At 42.1% G+C, this 12,279-nt stretch overlaps 1 protein-coding gene across 1 annotated transcript in view; it reads right to left on the reverse strand.

Moving 5' to 3' along the window:
- The window catches only part of LOC120023365 (MAM domain-containing glycosylphosphatidylinositol anchor protein 1-like), a 246,431-nt gene extending 239,535 nt beyond the window's left edge, over positions 1–6,896 (reverse strand). The window contains exons 1-2 of the mRNA XM_038967372.1: positions 6,884–6,896; positions 6,200–6,339 (exon numbers count right to left, since the gene is read on the reverse strand). Coding sequence (XP_038823300.1) covers positions 6,200–6,339; positions 6,884–6,896 — 153 coding nt within the window. The remainder of the gene's footprint in view (positions 1–6,199; positions 6,340–6,883) is intronic.
- Positions 6,897–12,279: the final 5,383 nt, after the last annotated feature.

Genomic DNA, 12,279 nt, shown 5'->3' on the forward strand with positions numbered 1-12,279 from the left:
CGATGCCCAACCTAGCCCTACCAGTGCGGCAAGGTGGAATAGCCCGCACTGGGCTAAGCACGCGTACTGGGGACACCGTGCGCTTTACCGCATAACACGGTGTCTGACCAGTACGACGCCCTCTCACTCCACGGTAAGCCCGGGGAGTTGGCTCAGGTATCCAACCCGGCTTCGCCACACTCCCCTTTAGCCCCCCCCCAAGAAATTTTTGGGTGAGCCTCTCGGGCTTCCAGCCTCTCTTACGTGCTGCCTCCTCAATCCACCGCTCCTGGGCTGTGGCTGCCTCCTTCTCCTCCCGAGAGCGGCGATTCTCTCCAACCTTTGCCCAGGGTCCTTTTCCGTTCATGATTTCCTCCCATGACCATTCCTCCTGGTACCGCTGCTGCTGTTGCTGCTGCCCGTTGCCACGCTGCTTGGTCCGGGTTAGGTGGGTGTTTCTGTAACGGTTTTCTTCCAGGGGTGAAGGAGAGGACCAAAGTGCAGCGCGGCTAGTGTTAAACATGTTTAATAAAGAACAAGTAAAACACTACAAACAACAATACAAAATAACAAATGTGCAAAAACCGACACAGACCTATCTGGTGCAGACAATCACAGAGACAGGAAACAAACACCCACAAAATCCCAACACAAAACAAGCCTCCTATATATGATTCTCAATCAGGGACAACGATTACCATCTGCCTCTGATTGAGAACCATATTAGGCTGGACATAGAAACAGACAAACTAGACACACAACATAGAATTCCCACCCAGCTCACGTCCTGACCAACACTAAACAAGCAAAACACATAATAACTCTGGTCAGGACGTTACGAAGATCTTGTGAATCCAGCCAATATTTCAGATTTTTTAAGTGTTTTACAGCGAAAACACAATATAGCATTATATTAGCTTACTACAATAGCCAACCACACAACAGCATTGATTCAGGCCAACAATAGCGATAACGAATAAACCAGCAAAAGATATTAATTTTTTCACTAACCTTCTCAAAACTTCTTCAGATGACAGTCCTATAACATCATATTACACAATACGTATAGAGTTTGTTCGAAAATGTGCATATATAGCGGCACAAATCGTGGTTGTACAATAAGAAAAGTAGCCAAACTGCCAACAATATGTCGGGAGAAATCTTGGGAGAGGCACCTAGTCTAATCAGTAACTAATCCTAAACTTGACAAAAAAATACAGGTTGGACAGCAAATGAAAGATACATTAGTTCTTAATGCAATCGCTGTGTTAGATTTTTAAAATTAACGTTACTACGACATACAGCGTGCGTTAAAGCGAGACCGCACTGAGATTAATGGCGGAATGAGTTTTACATTTTTCAACAGAACAACGAATTAACATCATATATAGTTCTTACTATTTGATGAGCTCCCATCTGAATCTTGGGCAAGGTGTCCTTTGTCCAAAAGAATCGTTGCTCGGTTGTAGATTGTCGCCTTCAACGTTCGAATTAGCAGTAAACATTAGCCATGTGGCAAAGACGTGCCCAACTCACTAAAACGCAGCATAAATAAATATCCGAAAATCGCAATATAATGATAAACTGATATAACTCGGTTTAAAATAACAACATTATGATGTCTTTAACACCTATATCGAATAAAAACAGAGCCGGATATATCTAAGGGCTATAAAGGGAGCTTTCTATAACAACAGCCAGAGGTCCTTTCTGCGTCCTGGCGAAGTGAACAAAGGACGGACCCCACGTTCCCAGCCCATTTATAAGCTCTCAGATCTGCCTAGCAACACCATTTCAATTCTCACTATTCGCTGACATCCAGGGGAAGGCGTATGCAGTGCATCTCAACCAATAGAAGACAGGCAGATTTATAAACGGATCTCAGAACAGCCGGCAGATTTCAGCATTCTCACATCCTCATAGGAAAATTGCTCTAACTCCAGTTCTGTTTTACTCAAAGATATAATTCAAACGGTTTTAGAAACTAGAGAGTGTTTTCTATCCAATAGTAATAATAATATGCATATTGGCTAGTGTGCTTGCTAAATCGAGAGGGAAAAAGGCCGTTCTAAAACCAAACAACGATTGTTCCCGACAAAGGACCCCTTGTACAACATTCTGATGGAAGATCATCAAAAGTAGGACCCATTTATGATGTTATTTCATATATCTGTCGAACATGTGTACTATTAGTTTGCGCCCAGATTTTGGGCGCTCTCTCGCCATAACGTAAGCTGCATGTCGTAATGAAGTTATTTTTAGAATTCTAACACGGCGATTGCATTAAGAACTAAGCTATCTTTAATTTGCTGTCCAACATGTATTTTTTAGTAACGTTTATGAATAGTTATTTGATTAGGTGCCTCTCCAAGATTTCTCCGGACATTGTTATTGCATTTTGCCTAGTATTCACATTGTATAACCACGATTTGTGCCGCTAAATATGCACATTTTCGAACAAAGAATATATGTATTGTGTAATATGATGTTATAGGACTGTCATCTGATGAATTTTGAGAAGGTTAGTGAAAAAATGTATATCTTTTGCTGGTTTATTTGTTATCGCTACTGTTGGCTTGAATCAATGCTGTTGTGTTTTTGGCTATTGTGGTAAGCTAATATAATGCTATATTGTGTTTTCGCTGTAAAACACTTAAAGAATCGGAAATATTGGCTGGATTCACAAGATGTTTGTCTTTAATTTGCTGTACACCATGTATTTTTCATAAATGTTTTATGATGAGTATTTAGGTATTTCAATTTGGTCTCTAATTGTTCTAGCTGCTTCGGTGCTATTTTCGATTGTAGCTGCAATGTAAAACTATGATTTATACCTCAAATATGCACATTTTTCGAACAAAACATAGATTTATTGTATAACTTGTTATAAGACTGTCATCTGTTGAAGTTGTTTCTTGGTTAGTTTGGTTGGTTCTTGGTTAGTTAGGTTGGTTTTGTGAAGGCTACCTGTGCTGTGAAAAATGTCTGTGCTTTTTTGTATTTGGTGGTGAGCTAACATAAATATACGTGGTGTTTTCGCTGTAAAACATTTTAAAAATCGGACATGTTGGCTGGATTCACAAGATGTGTATCTTTCATTTTCTGTATTGGACTTCTTAATGTGTGAAAGTTAATATTTCTAAAAAATATCTTTTGAATTTCGCGCCCTGCACTTGGACGGGCTGTTGTCATAAGTGTACCGGCACCGCCCTGCAGCCATAAGAAGTTAATAGTCACGTCTCTCATACACTTCCTTATAAACTCGCTCACCAAGTCAGCATATACGTCAATGTTATTATCTGAGGCTACCCAGAACATATCCCAGTCCACGTGATCGAATCAATCTTGAAGCGTGAAATCCGATTGGTCAGACCAGCTTTGGATAGACCTAAGCACGTGCACATCCTGTTTTAGTTTGTGCCTATAGGAGGGGAGAAACAAAATGGAGTCATGGTCAGATTTGCCAAAAGGAGGGCGGGGAAGGGCCTTGTATGCATCGGTCGAGCGTGTTACTCTCTCGTGTACTGCAATCGATATGCTGATAGAATTTAGGTCGCCTTGTCCTCAAAATAGCTTTGTTAAAATCCCCAGCTACAATAAATGCAGCCTCAGGATATATGGTTTCCAGTTTGCATAAAGTCCAGTGAAGTTCCTTGATGGCCGTCTTGGTATCCGCTTGCGGTGTGACGATAACCGAGGAGAGTTCTCTTGGGAGATAATACAGTCGGCATTTGATTGTGAGGAATTCTAGGTCAGGGGAACAAAGGGACTTGAGTTCCTGTATGTTGTTACAATTACACCATGAGTCAGTAATCATGAAACATACACCCCCGCCCTTCTTACCAGAGAGATGTTTATTCCTGTCGGCGCAATGCACTGAAAATCCCATTGACTGTGTATGGACTCTGACAGCATATCGCCAGCTAGCCATGTTTCCGTGAAACAGAGTATGTTACAATCCTGGATATCTCTTTGGAAAGTAACTCTTGCCCTCATCAGCAAACAGTAGACATTTGACTTCAGATTCTAGTAGGGTGAGACTGCATGTTGCAGACTGTTCTATTGCCCTTGCCAATTCGTTGATATATATGTTGGAGAGGGTGGGGCTTAAGCTGCATCCCTGTCTCACGCCATGGTCCTGTGGAAAGAAATGTGTGTTTTTTGCCAATTTTAACCGCACACTTGTTGTTTGTGTACATGAATTTTATAATATTGGAAATGTTTCCCCTAATACCACTTTCCATCAATTTGTATAGCAGACCCTCATGCCAAACTGAGTCAAAAGCTTTTTTGAAGTCAACAAAGCATGAGAAGACTTTGCCTTTCTTTTGTTTTGTTTGTTTGTCAGTTAGGGTGTACAGGGTGAATACGTGGTCTGTCATATGTTAATTTGGTAAAAAGCCAATTTGACATTTGCTCAGTACATTGTTTTCACTGAGGAAATGTACCAGTCTGCTGTTAATGATAATGCAGATGATTTTGCCAAGGTTGCTGTTGATGCATATCCCACGGTAGTTATTGGGGTCAAATTTCTCTCCACTTTTGTGGATTGGGGAGATCAGTCCTTGGTTCCAAATATTGGGGAAAATGCCAGAGCTAAGGGTGATGTTAAAGAGTTTAAGTATAGCCAATTGGAATTTGTGGTCTGTATATTTTATAATTTCATTGAGGGTACCATCAACACCACAGCCCCTGGGATTGGGATGGAGGGTTTGTATTTTGTCAATGTAGTTTGAGTTTCCAGTGGGTTCTGGTAGTCTTTAGTCGTTGAGTCTGAGATTTGTATCTGATCATGTATATGTTTGGGCTGTTTTTCTTTGTTATAGGTCCAAAAAGGTTTGGATAGATAACTCTTCGTGTTGTTTATTTTTTTTTTGTGTTTTCCAATTTTCCCAGAAGTGGTTAGAGTCTATGGATTCTTCAATTACACTGAGCTGATTTTTGATGTGCTGGTCCTGGGGCTCTGTTCACAAACAGACCCCACAGAGCGCCAGGACAGCAACACAAATGGACCCAACCAAATGAGAAAACAAAAAGATAATTCTTTCCAATGTGTCAAGTAATTAACAAAAAAAAATAGAAAAATAGAATGCTATTTGGCCCTAAACAGAGAGTACACAGTGGCAGAATACCTGACCACTGCGACTGACCCAAACTTAAGGAAAGCTTTGACTGTGTACAGACTCAGTGAGCATAGCCTTGCTATTGAGAAAGGCCACCGTAGGCAGACTTGGCTCTCAAGAGAAGACAGGCTATGTGCACACTGCCCACAAACTGAGGTGGAAACTGAGCTGCACTTCCTAACCTCCTGCCAAATGTATGACCATATTAGAGACACATATTTCCCTCAGATTACACAGATCCACGAAGAATTAAAAAATATATATATTTTGCTGAACTCCCATATCTATTGGGTGAAATACCACAGTGTGCCAGAGAGAGAGAGAGCAAGAGAGAGAGAGAAAAATAAATAAGCAAGTGTGACTAGTTATAAAACTGTGGATTTTGAATTCTTACACAATATTTACAGATGTATTTCATGCTAATAAAACACCTTGAATTGACATTGAATTAGCAGAAAGACAAATTGCATCAGTCCCTAACTATTCTACTAGGTAGACTCTGTGCCTTTGAGAGAGCACATCACAGGAGCTGTGTGTGTGTGTGTGTGTGTGTGTGTGTGTGTGTGTGTGTGTGTGTGTGTGTGTGTGTGTGTGTGTGTGTGTGTGTGTGTGTGTGTGTGTGTGTGTGTGTGTGTGTGTGTGTGTGTTCGAACGTTGGTGTTGGTGGGAGGTTAGAATACTCAGGGAATCGGGCACAGAGGAATCTTCTGAGACAGTTTGGGTTAGTAGTTGACGTGGGCAGCGGAGGTGGGGGGAGAACACCTGGGCACAGTCAAATTGGCACAGACACACACCCCTGTTTTATTCATGGTGATCTAATGCCACCAGACAGGTGGGTACCCTGGGGGAGCGCACTGCTTTTCTCACTTCTCACACACGCACACAGTCTATGGTCAACGTGATCTGCATTAGCACTCGCTCACAAGAGATCTCAAAACAGCTCACACCAGAACTCTCCCCTGTAGCCTTGACCAACACGGGAAGGTCTGAGAGAAAGAGAGAGAGAGGGTCATGGCACTGCAAGCCTCATGCTCCACTGGCATTGCAAGCCCCATGCTCTACCAACTGCGCCACAAAGTCGTGTTATGTCGCGTTACCTGTGGTCGTGGGTGTCCTTTGACCAGACATTTGAGCACCAGGTGGTCTCCCTCTCTGATGGTGTAGATCCTCTCACTGATGTTGTCGTCCTTCACCACACACGCCTGGCCCTCTTGCACGATCTTGGCATTGGCAGGGGCTGCGTCAACACATAAGAAGAAAAAAGACAAAGGGTCACTTTTACAGGCTCATAAGTTCACAAACAAAGTTTTTGTTAAGGTACATGAAAGTTCCCGTTTTGGAAGGCATTCTTGGAAAACAATAATGATTTCTTAGTTTCGAACGGCTTTGCTGTATGTTAGTTGGTAGACGGCCCATATTCAGACACTCATATAAAAATAGGTGTCACAAAAAAATCTGAAACTTTGTTAGAGAATAACTGTGAAGTTATATCCCTCGAAAAATCTAAGATTCAAGATTGAACTAATCAAAGGCTTGGCGTGTTAGATGTGTTAGTGACTTGCGTGTGTGTGTGTGTGTGTGTGTGTGTAGCGGGTCTTATATGTACCACAGGAGAACCAAGAAATTAAGAGCGACACCACGGCTGTCTTTTAGGCTTTTATGTCGATCTGCAATAGTATTGTGAAAAGACAGGACAGGAACACATCAGTCTCCAATGCACCATCTGACAAGTTGTTCAATACAGGAGCATGAAGAAAGGTAAAACACATATCCTGTCTCACATCTCCAATACATTGCTAGGTGCTTTCAGTGTTGACAGTACCAAAATACAACAACTCATGTACAAAAACACTGCAACACAAACAAGTTACAACGTGAAATCGCCCCAATCCCATTCAGACCTTAGAGGGCCAAAACTACATCTCCCATAATGCAACGCCAGCACCAGTCGGCAGCTCTGCTAACCGTCTGCATCACAGAAAGGCATGCTAGCTAGCAACAGCAGCACTTTTAGCACTCTGTAAACTAGATTAATAACAACAATACAACTCTGAAAGTTACATGTTTCAATAGTCTCACACTCCCTTATAACAATATCTACAGCATTAACATTGGGATGTTTTATTTTTTTCACGTTATGGACTTCTACAAAGGAGTAATCTGAAGCACATGCCTTTCTCTGTGTTTTCTCGGACTGGGGAGAACGGGCGCTAAGGGTAGTACCAGGGTGTTAGTAGGTGACGCAAGCACCCAGATGAAATAAAATTAATTTAATGAAACACAACCCGAAGATGTTAACATAATTCAGCTACTGTAGCTGCCTACCTAACATCAACAGGCAGCACCAGTAGCGCAACAACTAAAAATAGACACCAAAAGTAAAGTTCCTGGCAATCATAGCGATCTGACTCCCCCCTTCTGTCTGAACTTGGAATATTCCTGTTCGCGGGCTTTGGCAACTGACCCTCAACCTGGTTGTTCTGTTCTGGGTTGTGTACTATTCTAATAAACACCATGGCCTCAAGAACTAGGACCGAAGATGTCGGACTTATCACGGCCTACAAGGCTCGTCACAGAAGGCGATCAAGATTGCGTGTGATTTTTTTCATGTAACGTCAGCCAGGACAAGTGAAGGGAGACAGGAGGGAGGTGGGGAAGAGAGGGAGCGGGTCAGAGATGAGGAGAGAGAAATAGCAGTTGATGGAGGGGGAAGAAGAAATGAAAGAGAAAGAGAGAGAAAGAAAATAAAAATACTAAGGACTACTCAGAAACCCACAAAGAGAGAAAAAATTTGGGCAGCACAATGTAAACACCGATATAGACCCCAAATGTATCCTTTCCTCTAAAATCAGACCACTCCCATTGACGGCAACCCCATTGCCACAGAGTAAATTAGTATAGCATATTAGCACGTTAGTGCAGGCTAGCCACCAAAACTAGTCCCAGGGCCCGTTCTGGGGCAGATCTGACAGCTACCACATGGCTTCAGCCTCTGGTTATCCATGACTCAGAGGGAACTTGAGTGGTGTTCGGCTTGACTCAGGCACCACGGTGCATGACAAACCGCTAACCTGGCGTGAACTTCACAGTGTGAATGGTAGAGGAGAGAAGGTGCAGAAGGGGGGGTGTAATGCTCCACACTCGACTGCCGCTATCAGTGAGAGAGTGAGAGAGTGAGAGAGTGAGTGTGAGGTGTGTTGTTGTTGTGGGCGAAGGCAGGGGAAGCACTTGAGAGACGCGCTCTGGCGCCCGTTCAGCAGTTCTCGGGCGTGGTGCATCAACCATTGAAACAAGGTGATTATAAACTGGGTGGTTCGAGCCTTGAATGTTGATTGGCTGACAGCCATGGTATATCAGATTGGTATACCTTGGTATACTGTCCGTATACCACACCCCCTTGGGCCTTATTGCTTAAGTATGCCATGGCAGAGGAGTCATCTTTTAGCATATATTGCTGCTATTCTGGAACTCTCTCTTTCGCCCTCTTTCTTGCTCTCTCTCGCTCTCCCTCTTCCTCTTCTCTCTCTTTCTCTTCCATCTCTTTCTCAGTCACTCTCTCTTGCCGTCTTTCCATCTTTTACTCTCCATATCAGGCTCCCTTTCTCTCTCTTCCTCTCTTTTCCTCTTCATCTCTGTCTCTCTCTCTTTTACTCTCTCTCTCACATCCATCTCCCTTTCTCTTTTGCTCCTTCTCAGTCTCTGTCTCCTGTCGAGGTTAACTTATGAAATATCTGTGCACTCTGTGATTGCCGATGAGATAGTGTGGGTGTGAGAGGAAGCCCAGAACGGGTCTGCATTAGTGGGATAGAGGGCACAAAGTGGGCGGTCAGAAGAGGCACAAGGGCAGAACTTTGGTGGCAGTGCCAAAGGCGGTGAGGGGCTAACTGGACAACTCAACGCTGAGGTGAGGGCATAGGGCACAAATGATTTAAATGGTGAACAACTGTCTTTTTCAGCGCGTTAGCACGTCAGCGCTAGTGCGGCCTCTCCGGAGAGGGGGAGATGTTGAACTGCAGCATGCGGCTCCTCCACTAATCTTGCATCGGGCTAGAGGCTGCCTGGCAGTCTGACTCACTGTAGCAGCCAAGGCTGGTTAAAGATGAGGGATGGAGGAAGGGAGGGATGGAGAGTGGGGTAGGACTGGGGAATGAATAAGGGAGAACGAGAGAGAGCCCTGATGAAAAAAATACATGACAGACCAGCCTTTGTTGTGTTTTCGCTGGGGACCAGCCTTCTTCGTGTTTTCGCTGATGACAAGCATTCATTGTGTTTTCACTTATGATTTCTTTCGTGACCAGCCTTTGCTGTGTATTGGACACTGATCACACGCATCAGAATGACTACCAGGATCAGAAAGAAGAATGAATGAGACTACCTAAACCATCCAATCTCAAACAACCATTTCAGGAATGGGTGCAAAAAGGACAACTAACAGATTGGATAAATTTACAAAAACGTATGCTATTCATCTTGGGGAAGTTACAGGGGAAAGGAAGGGGGATGAATGATGGATTAATAGATGCAAAATAAGTAAATGCAATAATAGATATTGAAACAAACAATTATACAAATCTAACTGCAATAGAGCATGTTGGGAAATATGGCAATGATGGGTGTGGTTTTGCAGACCAGCATAACCGGACCATGCTGGACCAGCAAACACAACAACAACAGGTTCTTGAGGGTTCTATTTCAGGGGTGATGGTGATGTGTAACCATTTTTGGGGGAGCATATCAGGAATGATTCTTTACAACTGTGATGGTTCTGAAGAACCATCCTGTTGTTTCCCACTCCACCAGGTTTCCCTTTTATGCAAATTAAAAGCTACACTGTTAAAAAGTTCCTGTAATTTTACGGTACAGTACAGGTTGCAGTGAAGGAAGTTACAGAATTTTACATTTTAGCGATTTAGCAAACACTCTTATCTAGATTGACAAGTAATGTTAGGTGCCTTGCTCCATTGCACAACAGATTTTTCACCTAGTCAGCTCTGGGATTTGAACCAGCGACCTTTCGTTTACTGGCCCAACCCTTTTTACAGCTGAATTAAGGTGTTATTGATGTAAAAGGACAGTAGGCTGCAGAATGCTGGTTACTTGAAACCATACCTCAATTAGGATTTGAACTCTTGGTTACTAATACTAATGACCAGAATTTCCTGCTACACAACCAGGTCTGTGGGCATGACAGAGATTTGCCACATATTTAATGGCAATAATACATTTCTGCACTTTGCTAAAGGTTGCCCAAAATCAAGTCAATAATTGTCAGATTGTCTGACAACAACAACGTAATTTTTTTTATCTGTGCTCAGGAACATATAGTGAGTGTACAGTCGTGGCCAAAAGTTTTGAGAATGACACAAATATTAATTTCGCCAAAGTTTGCTGCTTCGGTGTCTTTAGATATTTTAGTCAGATGTTACTTTGGAATACTGAAGTATAATTACAAGCATTTCATAAGTGTCAAAGGCTTTTATTGACAATTACATGAAATTGATGTAAAGAGTCAATATTTGCAGTCTGTTATTCGAACTCAATCAGCATGACAGAGTGATCTCCAGCCTTGTCCTCGTCAACACTCACACCTGTGTTAACGAGAGAATCACTGACATGATGTCAGCTGGTCTTTTTGTGGCAGGGCTGAAATGCAGTGGAAATGTTTTGGGGAATTCAGTTCATTTGCATGGCAAAGAGGGACTTTGCAATTAATTGCAATTCATCTGATCACTCTTCATAACATTCTGGAGTATATGCAAATTGACATCATACAAACTGAGGCAGCAGACTTTGTGAAAATTAATATTTGTCTCATTCTCAAAACTTTTGGCCGCGACTGTATATACATGCTTTGGGAATTTGAACTTGTAAGCTGCTGGGTGGAAGTGCATGAATGTTTCAGCAATGTCAAAGATACACATAAGGTACCTTCACATGTTACTGGTCGATTCCTTTTAGGGTACATGTGCAGTGGGGCTCGTTAGCATATTTGGGGCATTTGTGCTAACCGTCAGTTGAAGTGTTGTACCAGTTTAAGTGATTGATTGCTATGTTCTCATAGTTTAAGAATATATTTTAACTCGGTTAGCTCACAAACCTTTGTAAGAATAGTGGTTATCAAAGCGCTGAACTGTGAAGATATAACTGTGCATTTGACATTACCTTAATGTTAATTAAGTGCTTGGAAGTTGCTGTGAAATTTGTGTAACCTAATTGGCATTCAGCTGTCAGTAAGTTATTGGAAAATTCACACTGACTAAATAGCCAGCAACTGCTAATAACTTACTGGCAGCTTAACTGGCAACCTGATCAAATTGTATTTGTCACATAAACGTGTTTAGCAGATGTAGCGAAATGCTTGTGTTTCTAGCTCAAACAGTGCAGTAATATCTAACAAGTAATATCTAACAATACACACAATCTAAAGTAAAGGAATGGAATTAAGAATATATAAATATTTGGATGAGCAATGTCAGAGCAGCATAGACTAAGATACAGTAGAATAGGATAGAATATATATATAGAGTACATACAGTGCCTTGCAAAAGTATTCATCCCCCATGCCGTTTTTTCTATTTTGTTGCATTACAACCTGTAATTTAAATGGATTTTAATTTGGATATCATGTTATGGATTTCATGTTAATTTGGATTTTCAAATTGGTAAAGTGAAATGAAAAAAATTACTTGTTTCAAAAACGTACACAAAAAAAAACGGAAAAGTGGTGCGTGCATATGTATTCACCCCCTTTGCTATGAAGCCCCTAAATAAGATCTGGTGCAACCAATTACCTTCAGAAGTCACATAGTTAGTTAATTAAAGTCCACCTGTGTGCAATCGATCTGTCACATGATCTCAATATATATACACCTGTTCTGAAAGGCCCCAGAGTCTGCAACACCACTAAGCAAGGGGCACCACCAAGCAAGCAGCACCATGAAGACCAAGGAGCTCTCCAAACATGTCAGGGACAAAGTTGTGGAGAAGTACAGATCGGGGTTGGGTTATAAAAAATATCAGAAACTTTAAACATCCCACGGCACACCACTAAATCCATTATTAAAAAAATGGGAAGAATATGGCACTACAACAAACCTGCCAAGAGAGAGCCGCCCACCAAAACCCATGGACCAGGCAAGGAGAGCATTAATCAGAGAGGCAACAAAGAGACCAACGA

Source organism: Salvelinus namaycush, chromosome 28, assembly GCF_016432855.1.
Source record: "Salvelinus namaycush isolate Seneca chromosome 28, SaNama_1.0, whole genome shotgun sequence".
Taxonomy (NCBI): Eukaryota; Metazoa; Chordata; class Actinopteri; order Salmoniformes; family Salmonidae; genus Salvelinus; species Salvelinus namaycush.